The sequence below is a fragment of the Labrus bergylta genome, chromosome 19 (genome assembly GCF_963930695.1).
Source record: "Labrus bergylta chromosome 19, fLabBer1.1, whole genome shotgun sequence".
In the NCBI taxonomy this organism is placed as follows: Eukaryota; Metazoa; Chordata; class Actinopteri; order Labriformes; family Labridae; genus Labrus; species Labrus bergylta.
Genome location: NC_089213.1, coordinates 12,693,087 through 12,706,725, shown reverse-complemented (window position 1 = coordinate 12,706,725; position 13,639 = coordinate 12,693,087). Strand labels below are relative to the sequence as shown.

Below are 13,639 nucleotides of genomic sequence, written 5' to 3'. Positions count from 1 at the left end.
GCACCTGATCTATGCCTGAGTAACACTCCTCAAACTTCCACAATCATATAGTCCTCTCCATCATTGCGGTGTCTGCAGCCTGTTCACACTGATTTCCTGCTGATTAAACAAGGACGATAAAGAACGGAGACAAACTGTTCATGATGGTGTGTTCAGCAGCCTCAGATCTCTGCAGGACGACTTTGAGATTAAATCAGTACAGAATGTCCCGTGCTCTGATTGGACTGTCAGCCAGAACAATTCTTAACAGTCTGGAAACTTTCTGTTAGTGTATAGAAACATCCGGCGACTCACCACACATCAGGTTGTAAAGCTCGATGTTGGAAAATGGCTCGATTTCTGTTTTAGAGTGAAACTTTGGTCCATGGCTGACAAACATGGCCTGCAGGAAGAAAGGGCGGAGAGACGTTCAGACGATTTAATTTACCCATAAAGTTTAAAACCTCACTGAAACAAAGCAAAATGCTTGGCAGCAGTGGAGAACTGTCAGAGACGTTACTGCTAAACTAAAGGATCCTCTGTTCTCACCTGCATGCTCTCAGCATCGTTGTCGTAGCCGTGAGCGCCACCAGAGCAGAAGGTCACAGAGCCTGGATATCTGTGGAGAAAAGACAGGAAGATTTGTTAAAGCACAAAGATTTACTGCTGAGCATGCACTTTTTAAAGGACTGACGCCTAGTCACCATGTAGGCGGATATTTTTGAACACGTATCTTTTTCTGAACGTTTTGACCTTTCGTACACAAACGGCGTTTTAGGTAATTGAAAACTCTTCTTCAGTAAAAATCCTTCCAGGGTGAAGATGTTCAGAAACTCTGTTTAACCTCCTAAGACCCGAACTCTTGCATGGCATGCATTTTTAATTTCTCTTTGCTGATTGGGCTGATTGGGACCTGATGAGTGTAAAAACAAAGAATTATCTTTTTACATGATGTAGTTTCTGAGAAAAATGATGTCCACATATGAGGACATTCGTTTTAAATTTCGATAGAACACAATAAAGTCACAATTGAGTAATGATATGCACAACTCTTTATTTGGTGCCTGAACACAGCAGCATTTTTCATGAGTGCAAAAACAAAATGAGAAACAACAATTGTGCCCCTTTGAGCAATATGGCTCATTTGATGTGCTGCTAACAGTTGCAGGAAGACGTATGTCTGTAACAAAGCAACATCCTAAACATTTTGCATTGTAACTGTTCTAGACTGTTCATTTCAATATCTCAATATTTCTTCAACCTGCTCAAGGAGTGCATCTCTACCTTGATAAATGTCAAAGTCCAGCACAATACCATCTGCTGTTGCGCAAACAAAGTTTTTCATGCCAACTGGGTTTGGTTTCATTGGCAGATATTGTCGATACGGACAAGCTCCTGTGAAAGGAATCATCTGCTCATCAATGGAAACGCATTCTGGTCGAGCCTGAGATTTGCAGCCTTTTAGAATGCGATTCAGAAAAGGCCTCACCTTCCAGAATTTATCACAATCTCTCAGATCCTCTGGAACATCATCATCAATGAACACTTTGAGTGATCGCCTCAGCCTGAAGAATCTGTCACGTGTGAACTTTTCAGTGATGGCAGGGAATCTCAAGGCTTTGGACCAGTACATCCTGATTGCAGGATATGGTACGCAAGACATCAAAATACAGGCACCAAAAAAATGATAAATTTCATTAGTTGATGTGTTGATGAGTGGGTCTCCACTTCTAGCCAGTGACGTAGCATTAGAGCAATCTGCAATCTGCATCTGGCTCCTGTCGTGGGGGTTGATATTCAGCATCCCCTACGGGATCATCGATGTCTGACAAATCTTCCACCTCTGAGTTGTCTCCACCAATTAACCCCAATAACTCCATTACTCTTGACAGAGAATAATGCTCTGGAAAAAAACGTCATGAGAAAAATCAAATAAAAATCTATGTAGATTTATTTATAAAACATGCTACATCTGCTTGTATTGTAGTAAACTATTGTTTTCTACCAAAATCATCCCAAAATACTATTTCATTCTCACGTTTTGTTGCTAGCATTTATGATCACATATAAACATTTTCAACAAAACTAACAAAACTCAGTCCCTCTGTCCACATACGTGGACATCATGTTTAGCGGCATGGTAAATCGTTACAGTTACTAACCTTTGTAAAATTTTTATTCCATAACAAACATTGAACACTTTTATACATATCTGAACAAGAATCAGCCATGAAATTTGATTTAATTTTTTACCTGGTCGAAGTTTGGATCGGGAGTTGCCATATGAACTTCTGGGTGTGTTGTCGGCCATCTTGAATCTAATGTATAATGTGTTATACTCTTCTGCCACCACTAAGTGGCAGTATAAAGTCCTTGTATGTGGACCCCAGGCCCTTGTAGAGCAAAATTTAATATTGTGGTCAAGACAAACCAAAATGGTGTTTCTTTCAAAGGTCTTTTTATTGAAAGATAATAACAGAAAATAGCTTTTACTGTACAGGAAAATATTTTTCTTTTCTTCCCCCCACCCACCCTTAACAGAAACACTCATACATGTCGCAAAACATCCAACCATGAGACAAGCCTAATCCAGATGACAAACAACCACAGCTGTACCCAGAAGTCACGTTCTGAATAATAAAAGGTCAAGGTCAACAATAAACACATCTGTACAGATAAGGGCAGTCCTTCCTGCGAACTCTAAAGGAAGCCAAGTTGCATTTAAGAGTTATGTTGGTATATAGGATGCAGTAACACACCCCAAACTAACCCCCCCCCAAAAAAAAAAGTCTGAAAAAGTAAAGCCTAGGTCCTGTTACCAAGCTGTTTTGATAGCAGCCATAGAGGGACAATGTAACTTAGAAATAAGTTTGTATAGGTTAGACATTATCCCTTTTGACATTGGTTTGACAGAGAGAAATGTATCAATCGGATTGACAGGTGGTTTAGAAGGGAACCGTGGAATTAAACCCTGTACATAATGCCTAATCTGTAAAAAAAAATGCGTTCTAGGGATACCAAAGGCATCACTTAGTTGAGGGAAGCATGCAAACTGATTATCTTATCTCATAAGAACAGATCATCAAAACATCTCAAGCCTTTATTGTGCCAAATCTTGAATACACCATCAGAAGTCGAAGGGACAAAGAGGTGATTAGCTGCAATCAGGCTTTGCAATGAAAAGGTCTGCAGACCGAAATGTTTTTGGGTCCAGATGTGAAGAGACTGTTTTACTAAGGGATTACTTTTAGGAAAATCAGAGGCTAGTGGAAGTGCAGCACCCAAAAGGGCGGGCAAGGATATTGGAGCACTAGCATAGACCTCCATCATTACCCAGACAGGACATGACGGTTCCAGATGAAAGTGTACCCAATACATCATACAGTGAATATTAGCTGCCCAGTAATAATACTGGAAATTAGCCAGAGCCATTCCACCAGTCTGCTTTGGTTGTTGTTACGTAATCGAGTGCGCTTGCCGTTCCAGATGTAGGACGTGATTAAAGAATCCAGAGATTTGAAAAAAGTCTTTGGGACAAGAATCGGGAGGCATTGGAAAAGATACAAAAATTTTGGAAGAAGCGTCATTTTAATTGAATTTATTCTACCAATGAGAGACAGGGATAAAGGGGACCATTTGGACAAAATCTGTTTAGCTTGGTCAAATAAACATAGGAAATTATGTTTAAACAGATGTCTCAATTGTTTTGTGACACAAATTCCAAGATAGTAGAAATGGTCTGTCACCACCTTAAATGGAAGGTTGGTAAGGTTAAGTCTCAGGGCTTCTTTGCTAATTGGAAAGAGTTCGCGTTTATTAAAATTAATTTTATATCCTGAAAACTGACTAAAAACTTCAAATAAGGCGAGGGCTTCCGGTAAGGACGACGCTGGTTCCGAGACATAAATTAGTAAATCATCTGCATAAAGAGAGACCTTGTGCTCGACTCCTCCCCTATATATCCCCTGTATTTTCCTATTGTTATGAACTATCGCAAGCGGCTCTATGGCAATAGCAAAAAGGAGCGGGCTAAGAGGGAAACCCTGCCGTGTCCCCCCTGTGTAGGACAAAATATTTTGAGTAATGGTTGTTAGTTAATACAGAGGCAGAGGGAAAGTAGTTTAATCCAAGAACAAAAAACAGAGCCGAAACCAAATTTTTTAAGTGTCATAAAGAGATAGTCCCATTCTACTTGGTCGAATGCTTTTTCAGCATCGACAGAGAGAAGACATTCAGACTCACCATGTTTGGGGGAATACAAAATGTTGAATAGCCGACGAATATTAAAAAACAATTGCCGATTCTTTATAAACCCAGTTTGGTCAGGGGATATGACGGAGGGGAGGACATCCTCTAACCTGCGAGCCAGAGCTTTAGCAAGGATCTTCATGTCCGTATTTAACAATGATATGGGCCTGTAGGAGGCACAATCTAGCGGGTCCTTATCTTTTTTTCAACAAAAGAGAGATGCAGGCCTGGTTAAATTAAGGAGTGAGTTTGCCTGAGTCAAGTGAGTCAGAAAACACTAAACACAAAAAAGGAGTAAGCTCAGCAGAAAACTTCTTGAAAAAATCTGATGGGAAACCGTCAGGGCCAGGAGATTTGCCCGATTGCATGAATAATATTGCAGCAGTGATTTCGCCTTGGGTGATAGGTGCTTCTAGATTGTTCCACACTTCTTGAGAAATGGATGATGCATCCAAATTACTAAAGAAGTTATCCATGATATCTTTATCTGCTGTACAATCTGAATTATATAAACTGGAGTAAACGTTTCATTAATTGCTTTCTGATCAGATGTTACACACCCATTTTTTGTCCGTACCCCGGCAATAAGCTGCTTCGCCCTCAGACCCCGCAGTTGATTGGTTAACAATTTGCCTGATTTCTCACCATGCTCATAAAAGTTTCTTCTGTTCCGATGTAATTGGCTCTCAACCAGATGAGGTGTAAGAACATTAAATTCAGTCTGGAGTTTTAAACGTTTCTTATACAGTTCAGGTGGGGGTGAATTCGCATACTGTTTATCAATTTCCAAAATCTGACTAGCAATTTCAGTTTGTTTTTGTTTTTAGCACTTTCTTTTATATGCTGCAAATGATATAATCACGCCTCTCAAATACACTTTCATGGCCTCCCAAATTGTCTTATTGGACATTCCCAGTGTTTTATTGGTGCTTAGAAATATTTTGATGTGGTTGGATATGTATGTCAAAAAACTCTCATCCGTAAGTAGCAGCGGGTCCAGCCTCCAGTGCTTCCTTGCTATATCAAAGTCTTAGAAGGCCAGGGTAAGAACAATGGGTGCATGATCAGAAATAATAATGCTCTCATAGCTACAGGATTTGAGATTTGAAATTAAAGAATTATCTAGGAAAAAATAATCAATCTGGGTGTAAGTATGGTGAACGTGGGAAAAGAAAGAATATTCTCTTCCAGTGGGGTACAAAAACCGCCAGGGGTCAGAAAGGCTAAAGTCAGAAAGAAAATATTTAATACAACTGGCAGATTTACTAAGCGCAGTGAGCTTTGGAGAGGAATGGTCTAGCACTGCATCCAGGAAACAATTAAAATCCCCTCCAAGAATTAACGAATGAGTATTTAGATCAGGGAGTTGGGAAAAAAAGTTTTTAAAGAATTGTACATCATCAATATTTGGAGCATACACATTAGCCAGTGCCACTGACTTATTACAGAGTTTGCCTGAGACAATAATGAAGCGTCTGTTTTTGTCTGATATAATATTTGTTGGCTCAAAAGGAATATTTTTATCAATAAGGATAGCCGCGCCCCTTGCCTTCCCCTTAAAGTTTGAGTGGAAAAACTGCCCGGTCCAGCCCCTCCCCAAACGCCACTGGTCAGAATCATGTAAGTGAGTTTCTCGGAGAAACACTACCCCAGCTCTGAGCTGTTTTAGGTGAGTAAAGACTTTGGACCTCTTCACTGGATGGTTTAACCCCTTAACGTTCCAGCTAATGAAATTGAGATTACCCTTCATTTAGGGCCAATTTAGAACGAGTGACTGAGATGAGTAGCTTAGAAAGAAAACAAAAATAAATGCAAAAGTAAAAAATATCTGAGAAGCAGAGACGAGAAAACGAAAATAAAACAAACAAAAAATGACCTCCCACAAACCCCTTTCCCACACCTGTCCCCACATATAACTCTGAACACCGAATGTCAGAGACCTCACCAGGTCCTAAAACAACCATTCCAAAAAAGTACTTCCTAACTTAACTATTTCCCACTAATGCATTAGACAGTTAACCCTATAACATCAGAATACCATTGAATAAACGCCTGAATAAGCTAAGTAAGCAACATCAATAAAGCACAGGTTAACCTAAATTTGAACCAGAACATTACCTGTTTACTTCGATTATAACACCAGAAAAACGTAGTTCAGGACTACATTAGCTGGTCATTTGTATTAATTAGCTACCCATGCACTTTACTCTGACAAGTGTTGATCAAGATAAAATGTGTGGCAGGAAACCGAACATGTGCAGCCAGCTATATTGAATGGCGTATAAACCAGAGTAGATCGTGGAAAAAGAGAAAAGGACAGCTCAAATGTCCAATTATTTACTAACAGATGTCCGTTTATTTCTCTAGTCTCTTGCATGTTAATCATGGCGGAGTAGAGCAGCTCTGTTCCAAATTCTGGATGTAGCGGGCAGCTTCAGACACAGACGACAACCAGTTTAAGGTGTTTCTGTGTAGACGAGGGAAAACAGAGTTCTGTTCTTGTAACGTCACACTGTGCGCCGGTTTCTCCTCCGTGTGACGTCACCGTGCGACGCTGTCCTTTTTGTTTACCTGAGATTAGTGCGATGGCAGACGTAACCAAACTAGTGCTGGTGCAAACGATGCTAACTGGACTTTTTACATGCTCACACATACACACAGTTACTCTCCCACTATGTTGACGAGCAGAGACGCCTAATTGGACGACGGAGGTCACTGCTGTTTCATACAACACTCTGACCACACAAACCCCACCGCCAACGTTAGCGGTTAAGGAAGAGAACGGGTTGGACTTTGGGTTGGTGGGACAACTTTAAAATTGAAATGGTCATTTCAGAGGAATGGCGAGGCGGTTGTTGTTAACAAGGCGTTTTGTGTTTTCATGTGGATGTTGTTGTTGAGAACTGAGTGTGTGTGGACGGAGCTGGAAAACCTCTGTTTTTAAAAATGGCCACCTACATGTGGACTAGGCCTCAGTGGTCGATGAATAAAACGGGAGAACAGGAGGTCAAACTTCAACATCTAAACCGGACTAAGAAGATGTAAGAACCATTGAGGTGTGAAAACCTTTACGTCATTAAGAGACAAAGTTTGACAAACTGAAGGAAGAAGAGGACCAACCTCTCAAACAGCCACTTCGGTTCCACCAGGACGTTCACGTCTTCGATGCGCCGGCTGTTAGCGAAGTGGAGCCGCTTTGGGAGGTCGGCCTTAAGGTACGGTTTGATCTTTTGATCTGGCTTCTTACACTGAGACACACACACACACACACAATTAGTCAGTTTTAACTTTCATTCAAAATCATCTCATCTAATAAATGATAGCTGTCCCATATCTGCTTTAATAAACGTGTTTATGTGTCATTGCATACTTACAGTCATGTTTGCAACGAGTCCAGCCGAGTCCACTATGGAAGGAGAAAAGAAGAGGTCAAAATTTATGTCATAAAAAACTAAATGTTTGCTAGTGCCGGAAGATGACCTAAATAGTGTGAAGGAGCAATATGTAACTCTGACACCTAGTGTTTAAGATGGGTACTGCAGTCCAGATTCTAAACATAGTAAAGAGCTGTCTCCCCCCGCCCCCTCCTCTCTAGAGTCGATGCTCACGCAGGTTGCCATGTGGTGGACACTGAAGCTTCAGTGTTTAGCCAGCTCTGCATCAGTCTGTAAACCTTTCTGTGTTCTAACCTCTCTCCATTTTTCAAAAGCATCTCCAATATTGATCCTAGTTTGAGCACGTTTCTGCTCGTGGAGCTTATTAGAAACATGCAGAGGCTTTTTAGGTCGGGTACAATCACTTCTATCTGAACCACTTCTCTTGCCCACTTCCATCACTGCAACACCTGATGGTTTGACCTGATAACTGGTCTCACGTCTGGCAAACTGAAACGTCCGTGTGGTGGTGCCTTAAAACCACCTACCTTCTCTGGTCCAAACAAATCCAGAGCATTCAGGACCAGAATCTAAAGTTAGAAGGAAGACATACTGGCTGCTGCATTGTTGTCAGAGAAGCCAGCACTTCAACGTAGCATGTTTCCTTAATGTCTGATCATACAGTAAGGTCACTTTATCATTTCACTCACTACACATCTCAGTAATTGGACCTTTCATTTCTCTTTTTATGACGCACCTTTAGAAAAACAATGGTTTTAAAGTTGTGCTATAGAAATAAGTCTGTGTGCACAAATAAAAAGTCACATCTTAAGTTTCAAGTGATGAGAGACAGAGTTCGGTCTTCGAGGTTGGCGCTGACAGGGCAGAAAATCCCTTGCCATAAAGAGAGGCAGGAGGTGCCGTGCTGACTGATATTCTGTTAATCCTCCTTTTCATTCTCTTGATGTCATGTATTGAGGTGAACTTCAGGACTTCTCTTTGTGTTCACCCTCTTTTTCCAAAGCCTCAGTTCCCCCCTCTGGTTTCAACGTGTCATCTCACTTTGTTCAAGCAGGTCACCCACTTTGTTAGATATCTCTTCAAAGCTTTGAATCACACCAGTTTAATCACACGGGGTGGTACATCTCTGAGCTCTCTGTAGATCGACATGGCGACTGAACATCTGGAACATTAATTGTGGAACTTGCAGCGGATCCAGACAGCACTATGACAGCGTGCGTCATTATTAATCACCACGATAATAAAGTTATTGCCTGTTGTCTGAAGGTCGATGACACGCTGAAGTTTTTAAGTTATAAGACACATTTATGAACTTCTCTATCATCAGAAGCTGGCTATGCTACACGCTAATCCATAATGGCTCGACTCAAGGCTCGTCACAAGCGAGTGTTTGGCGCTGAGGCTCCCCGATCTGGAATCTAGAATCATATGCTTCCAGGTAGAACGGCCTCTGACAGAATACCTGCCAAAGCCAATGAGAGCGAGCAGACTCGGAAGCGTCGCCAACCGGATCTGGCGTCATCTTAACAGCTCACAAACATGGCAGCGGACATAAACACGACTGAGCCCCGAGGCGAGTGGAATCCTGAAGAAGAAGAGCAGCTTTGTGACTTACACATGGTCCTAAGCCTGGCGTGCTGTAAACGACTGTTGAAAATTTGAGGTGGAATGTCAGCTCACACGGTACAACAGAAACGTTAATGATGCACGACGTGGGCCCACGACCTCAGAGCTGAGAGCTTGCACATCGACGACCCGATTGTCGGACCTGACCTGAGAGCTCACACTGAAGGAGTGAAACCAGGAGGATATATTATCCCCTTTTCCACTTTTTCAATCAGTCCCCTGTGGTCTAAATTAAACATCTGTGCTGTGCTTTGGTCAAAATATAACATGAATCAAGCACCAGAGGAGGTTTGTGACCCTGTATAAACCAGCTTTGGTGTGTGTGTCTCTTTAAATGCAATGAGCCCCCCCTGAGTTTTCCTGGTAGACATCACTCCTTCGCTATTACTTTGTTCTAGGTTGGGGGTGGAGTCCATGGGTGGTGAAACCAGGGGAGGGGAGGGGATTTATTTAACCAGAATCCCACTGTGAAGGAGAGCAAATTTGAAACAGAACATTTTTCTCTGTGTTGTAAGACTTATGTAGACCACAAACAAAGGACTGGATGGGTTTATTTCATATTTTGTGGGTCGGTAGACACTCGGGTTACCCAAATATATGTTCACAAACACTGTAAAACTGGATTTTTCATAATATGTCCCCTTTAAATAGAAGGAGACGGCTGAAAGGGAAACCATCCAGAGACAGTTTGTGATCGAGAGAGTTGAGGTCAATCTTCAGATTCCTGACTCTCTTACAACCTTAAACCTGAAACATGTCTTTAGAACTACATTTCCCATCCTGACCATGACGTGGGAGGCAAATGGCGGCTGTAAATCAGGAAGTTAAACGAGGAATACTCACACTCTGTGTCGTTGTTTTTGGCTCTGATCCGTCCAAACGGTCCCTCAGTGACCCAGTAGCTCCTGGTGTCTCCCACCAGCTCCTGCAGCACCTCCTTCCTGTCGCAGCTTGTGTCCTCCATACCTGTGATGCACGCGCGCACACACACACACACGCACGCACGCGCAAACGCACACACTTTCTGTTTACGAGTTTTTACATTTCCAGGACACGACTGGATGGATTTGTCTGCAGGACGCTCATGGTTTCAACAAACGGTAAATATCCATTCACAGAGATTTTGAAATCCATACAGGTGAATCACCAAATGGACACAGATGGCGTGTGTTCCAAAAACCAGACAAAAAGGGCTTTAAAGGAAAAAAAATCGAAACGTCTCCAAACTCTGACATTTCCTTAAACAATAGAATCGAAAGAAGAGCGGGAAAAAAACAACTGCAGACTGAAAATGTTTTTGAAAAGTGAAACCAAGATAGAAGTGCCACAAACTGCAATTCCACAAGTGACGACATGAGGGCTTTTGGGACCATCTCTCTCGTCTTGATACACCAATCAGATGTCCAATTTAGAACGCTTCTGACCACGAAGGTGGTGAGGGGGTGAGGACAAAAAAACATGTGCACGTGTTATGAATCCGTTTTGCATATGCACTTTGATTATTAGCAGAGTAATAATAATACATTATATCAGTGAATGAGGCCCTATGTTCGTGCTTATGGCTTTCTTTTCAAATGCTTTAAGCCTGCAGGTTCAGAGTTCAGAGCAGAGAATGACATAAATGGATTTTTGGACGTTTTTTTTGTGGCTGTAGTTGCTCAACTCCTAACACTGACTCAGCCAGCAGCCATGTTAAAATCAACAAAGCTGATTCAGAAAACGGATCATTTTGAAACAATATTGACAAGTACATGCCAGCTGGTTTTTGAGTCAGTATCTTGCACCATATCCATACCTAGATAACGCTCAGGCTTGATAAAAACAGAAGCATTCCTTCCTCAACACTCACACCGCATTGTTCAATCCATGACTTCTGTGGAATTTTAAGGAATTCATTCCAGGTTTACTCAGAGAAATTAATCAAATGAATCATCGTTACCATGATCTGCCACGACGATGATGTTGAGACAGCGGTGAAGGCCGATCTGTTTGAGGCCATTCATGAGCTGCCCGATGATCTGGTCCACGCCCTGGATGGCTTCAATGAGCTGCAGGAAAGAAACAAGAACATTTAATGTTTCATCTTTGTGAGAACGCTCCCTTAGCCTGTAGAGACAATCAGAGTTTCAACTCTGGATCCTTTAAGTCGAATGTGCTAGCACTCGATGGCCCTGATGGTGACGAAGCGACAAAGCAGAGCTTGAGTTTTTGAGCTTTTAGGTCTCTTTCACAGATGAAGTCCGGTGCACTCGGTGAGATTCAGCGCTAAAGTTTCAGCATTGTTGCGTCTTTCATTTGGTTTGGTTTGCTTTCACGCGACACTTTGTCAAAGGTACCAAAGCCTGTCAAATGTTGTGCAGCCTAGCCTCCCGGCACAAGTTGGGGCTGTAACTCGGGTCAGTGTCTGAACTATGACCCAGATGAAAACACCTGGGGTCTCATTTATAAAAGAGTGCATAGAATCCATACTAAAAATGTATGTGCGCCAAAAACCTGGAAATGGCGTGCGCACAAAATGATTCAGATTAAAAAAAACGTTCGTCCCCTGTGGTCTAAATTAAACATCTGTGCTGTGCTTTGGTCAAAATATAACATGAATCAAGCACCAGAGGAGGTTTGTGACCCTGTATAAACCAGCTTTGGTGTGTGTGTCTCTTTAAATGCAATGAGCCCCCCCTGAGTTTTCCTGGTAGACATCACTCCTTCGCTATTACTTTGTTCTAGGTTGGGGGTGGAGTCCATGGGTGGTGAAACCAGGGGAGGGGAGGGGATTTATTTAACCAGAATCCCACTGTGAAGGAGAGCAAATTTGAAACAGAACATTTTTCTCTGTGTTGTAAGACTTATGTAGACCACAAACAAAGGACTGGATGGGTTTATTTCATATTTTGTGGGTCGGTAGACACTCGGGTTACCCAAATATATGTTCACAAACACTGTAAAACTGGATTTTTCATAATATGTCCCCTTTAAATAGAAGGAGACGGCTGAAAGGGAAACCATCCAGAGACAGTTTGTGATCGAGAGAGTTGAGCTCAATCTTCAGATTGTTGCGTCTTTCATTTGGTTTGGTTTGCTTTCACGCGACACTTTGTCAAAGGTACCAAAGCCTGTCAAATGTTGTGCAGCCTAGCCTCCCGGCACAAGTTGGGGCTGTAACTCGGGTCAGTGTCTGAACTATGACCCAGATGAAAACACCTGGGGTCTCATTTATAAAAGAGTGCATAGAATCCATACTAAAAATGTATGTGCGCCAAAAACCTGGAAATGGCGTGCGCACAAAATGATTAAAAAAAACGTTCGTACGCACACCTGCACGCAATGTTCCCTTTATAAATCACGATCCACCTGGAAATGTGCGCAAGTAGATTAGTCCCATGTTCCGCCCTCTACACGCCCACAAACAACCATAAACGGTCAATGCAAAGCAGCTCCTTGAATGAAAATGAAAGTTTAGACGAAGAAACAAAACTTTCTGACCCAGAAACGGAGGAGTTTGTGAATTAAGTGAAGGATAAAATGGACATATCGATAGTTTACTGCAGCAGGAGGATCACAAAGTTCACAGAAATCAGAGAATGACACCACGTCGCTGCTGCATTCACCCTGTCCTATGTGCCAAAACATACGCCGTTCATCATTACGCATGAGTATATCTGCAATGTTTACATGTTTACGGGACCCACACTGACTTATACATATTGTCAGAGTGCTCACGTCAGTCAGCAGGCTCCCTCACTATATCATATTAGTAATCAAAAGTTTGATCAACGAACAAAAACATTTAATTGTTGGCCCCTTTTTTTAGTGGGAAACTCCGTCTGCTCTGTGAATAATTGAGGATATATAGGCCTAATGATCCAGAGATGCCCCGACTTAATGTCCACACTTGAATTATTTACAGAATAAATACGTGCAGTTTATGAAGACATGCTGAGTAATGAGAAGGCGAAATGTGTGTAGGCACCGCTGTGTCTCTGTGCGCTCTGTGCGTCTTGACACAGTCATCTTTATTAAAGAGCCCATATTATACCCTTTTTGGGGTTCATATATTTACCTGTACCTACTTTTGTACGTTCACAATAGATAAAGTTCGAAAAAAGTGTCTGTTTTCATGTACTGCTCCTCCTTGCTCCCTCTATGCTCTGAGTCCGTCAGCTACGCTCTGCTGTGCCCACACTGTTAGACCCCACGTGGGCCAAGTCTGCTCTGATTGGTCTGCCGATCCGCTCTGTTGTTATTGGTCAGTTGCTCAGCACGCTTCTCGGAAATCTCAACATGAGCTGCAGGGCTTGCCAAAACGAGCCAATGGGCTTAAATCAGTGATCTCACACTGACAATGATGCCGCACAGACAAATTTTTATCGAGGGGGGCTAGAACCGAGCGTTAT

The 13,639-nt window shown here is 42.1% G+C and overlaps 1 protein-coding gene across 1 annotated transcript in view; it reads right to left on the bottom strand.

The window, feature by feature from the left end:
* The window catches only part of LOC109995676 (ectonucleotide pyrophosphatase/phosphodiesterase family member 3), a 32,811-nt gene that overhangs the window by 5,879 nt on the left and 13,293 nt on the right, over positions 1 to 13,639 (bottom strand). Inside the window, exons 12-17 of the mRNA XM_020649487.3 lie at positions 11,188 to 11,296; positions 10,092 to 10,214; positions 7,602 to 7,633; positions 7,348 to 7,475; positions 529 to 598; positions 295 to 382 (exon numbers count right to left, since the gene is read on the bottom strand). Of these exons, the coding sequence (XP_020505143.2) occupies positions 295 to 382; positions 529 to 598; positions 7,348 to 7,475; positions 7,602 to 7,633; positions 10,092 to 10,214; positions 11,188 to 11,296 (550 nt within the window). The remainder of the gene's footprint in view (positions 1 to 294; positions 383 to 528; positions 599 to 7,347; positions 7,476 to 7,601; positions 7,634 to 10,091; positions 10,215 to 11,187; positions 11,297 to 13,639) is intronic.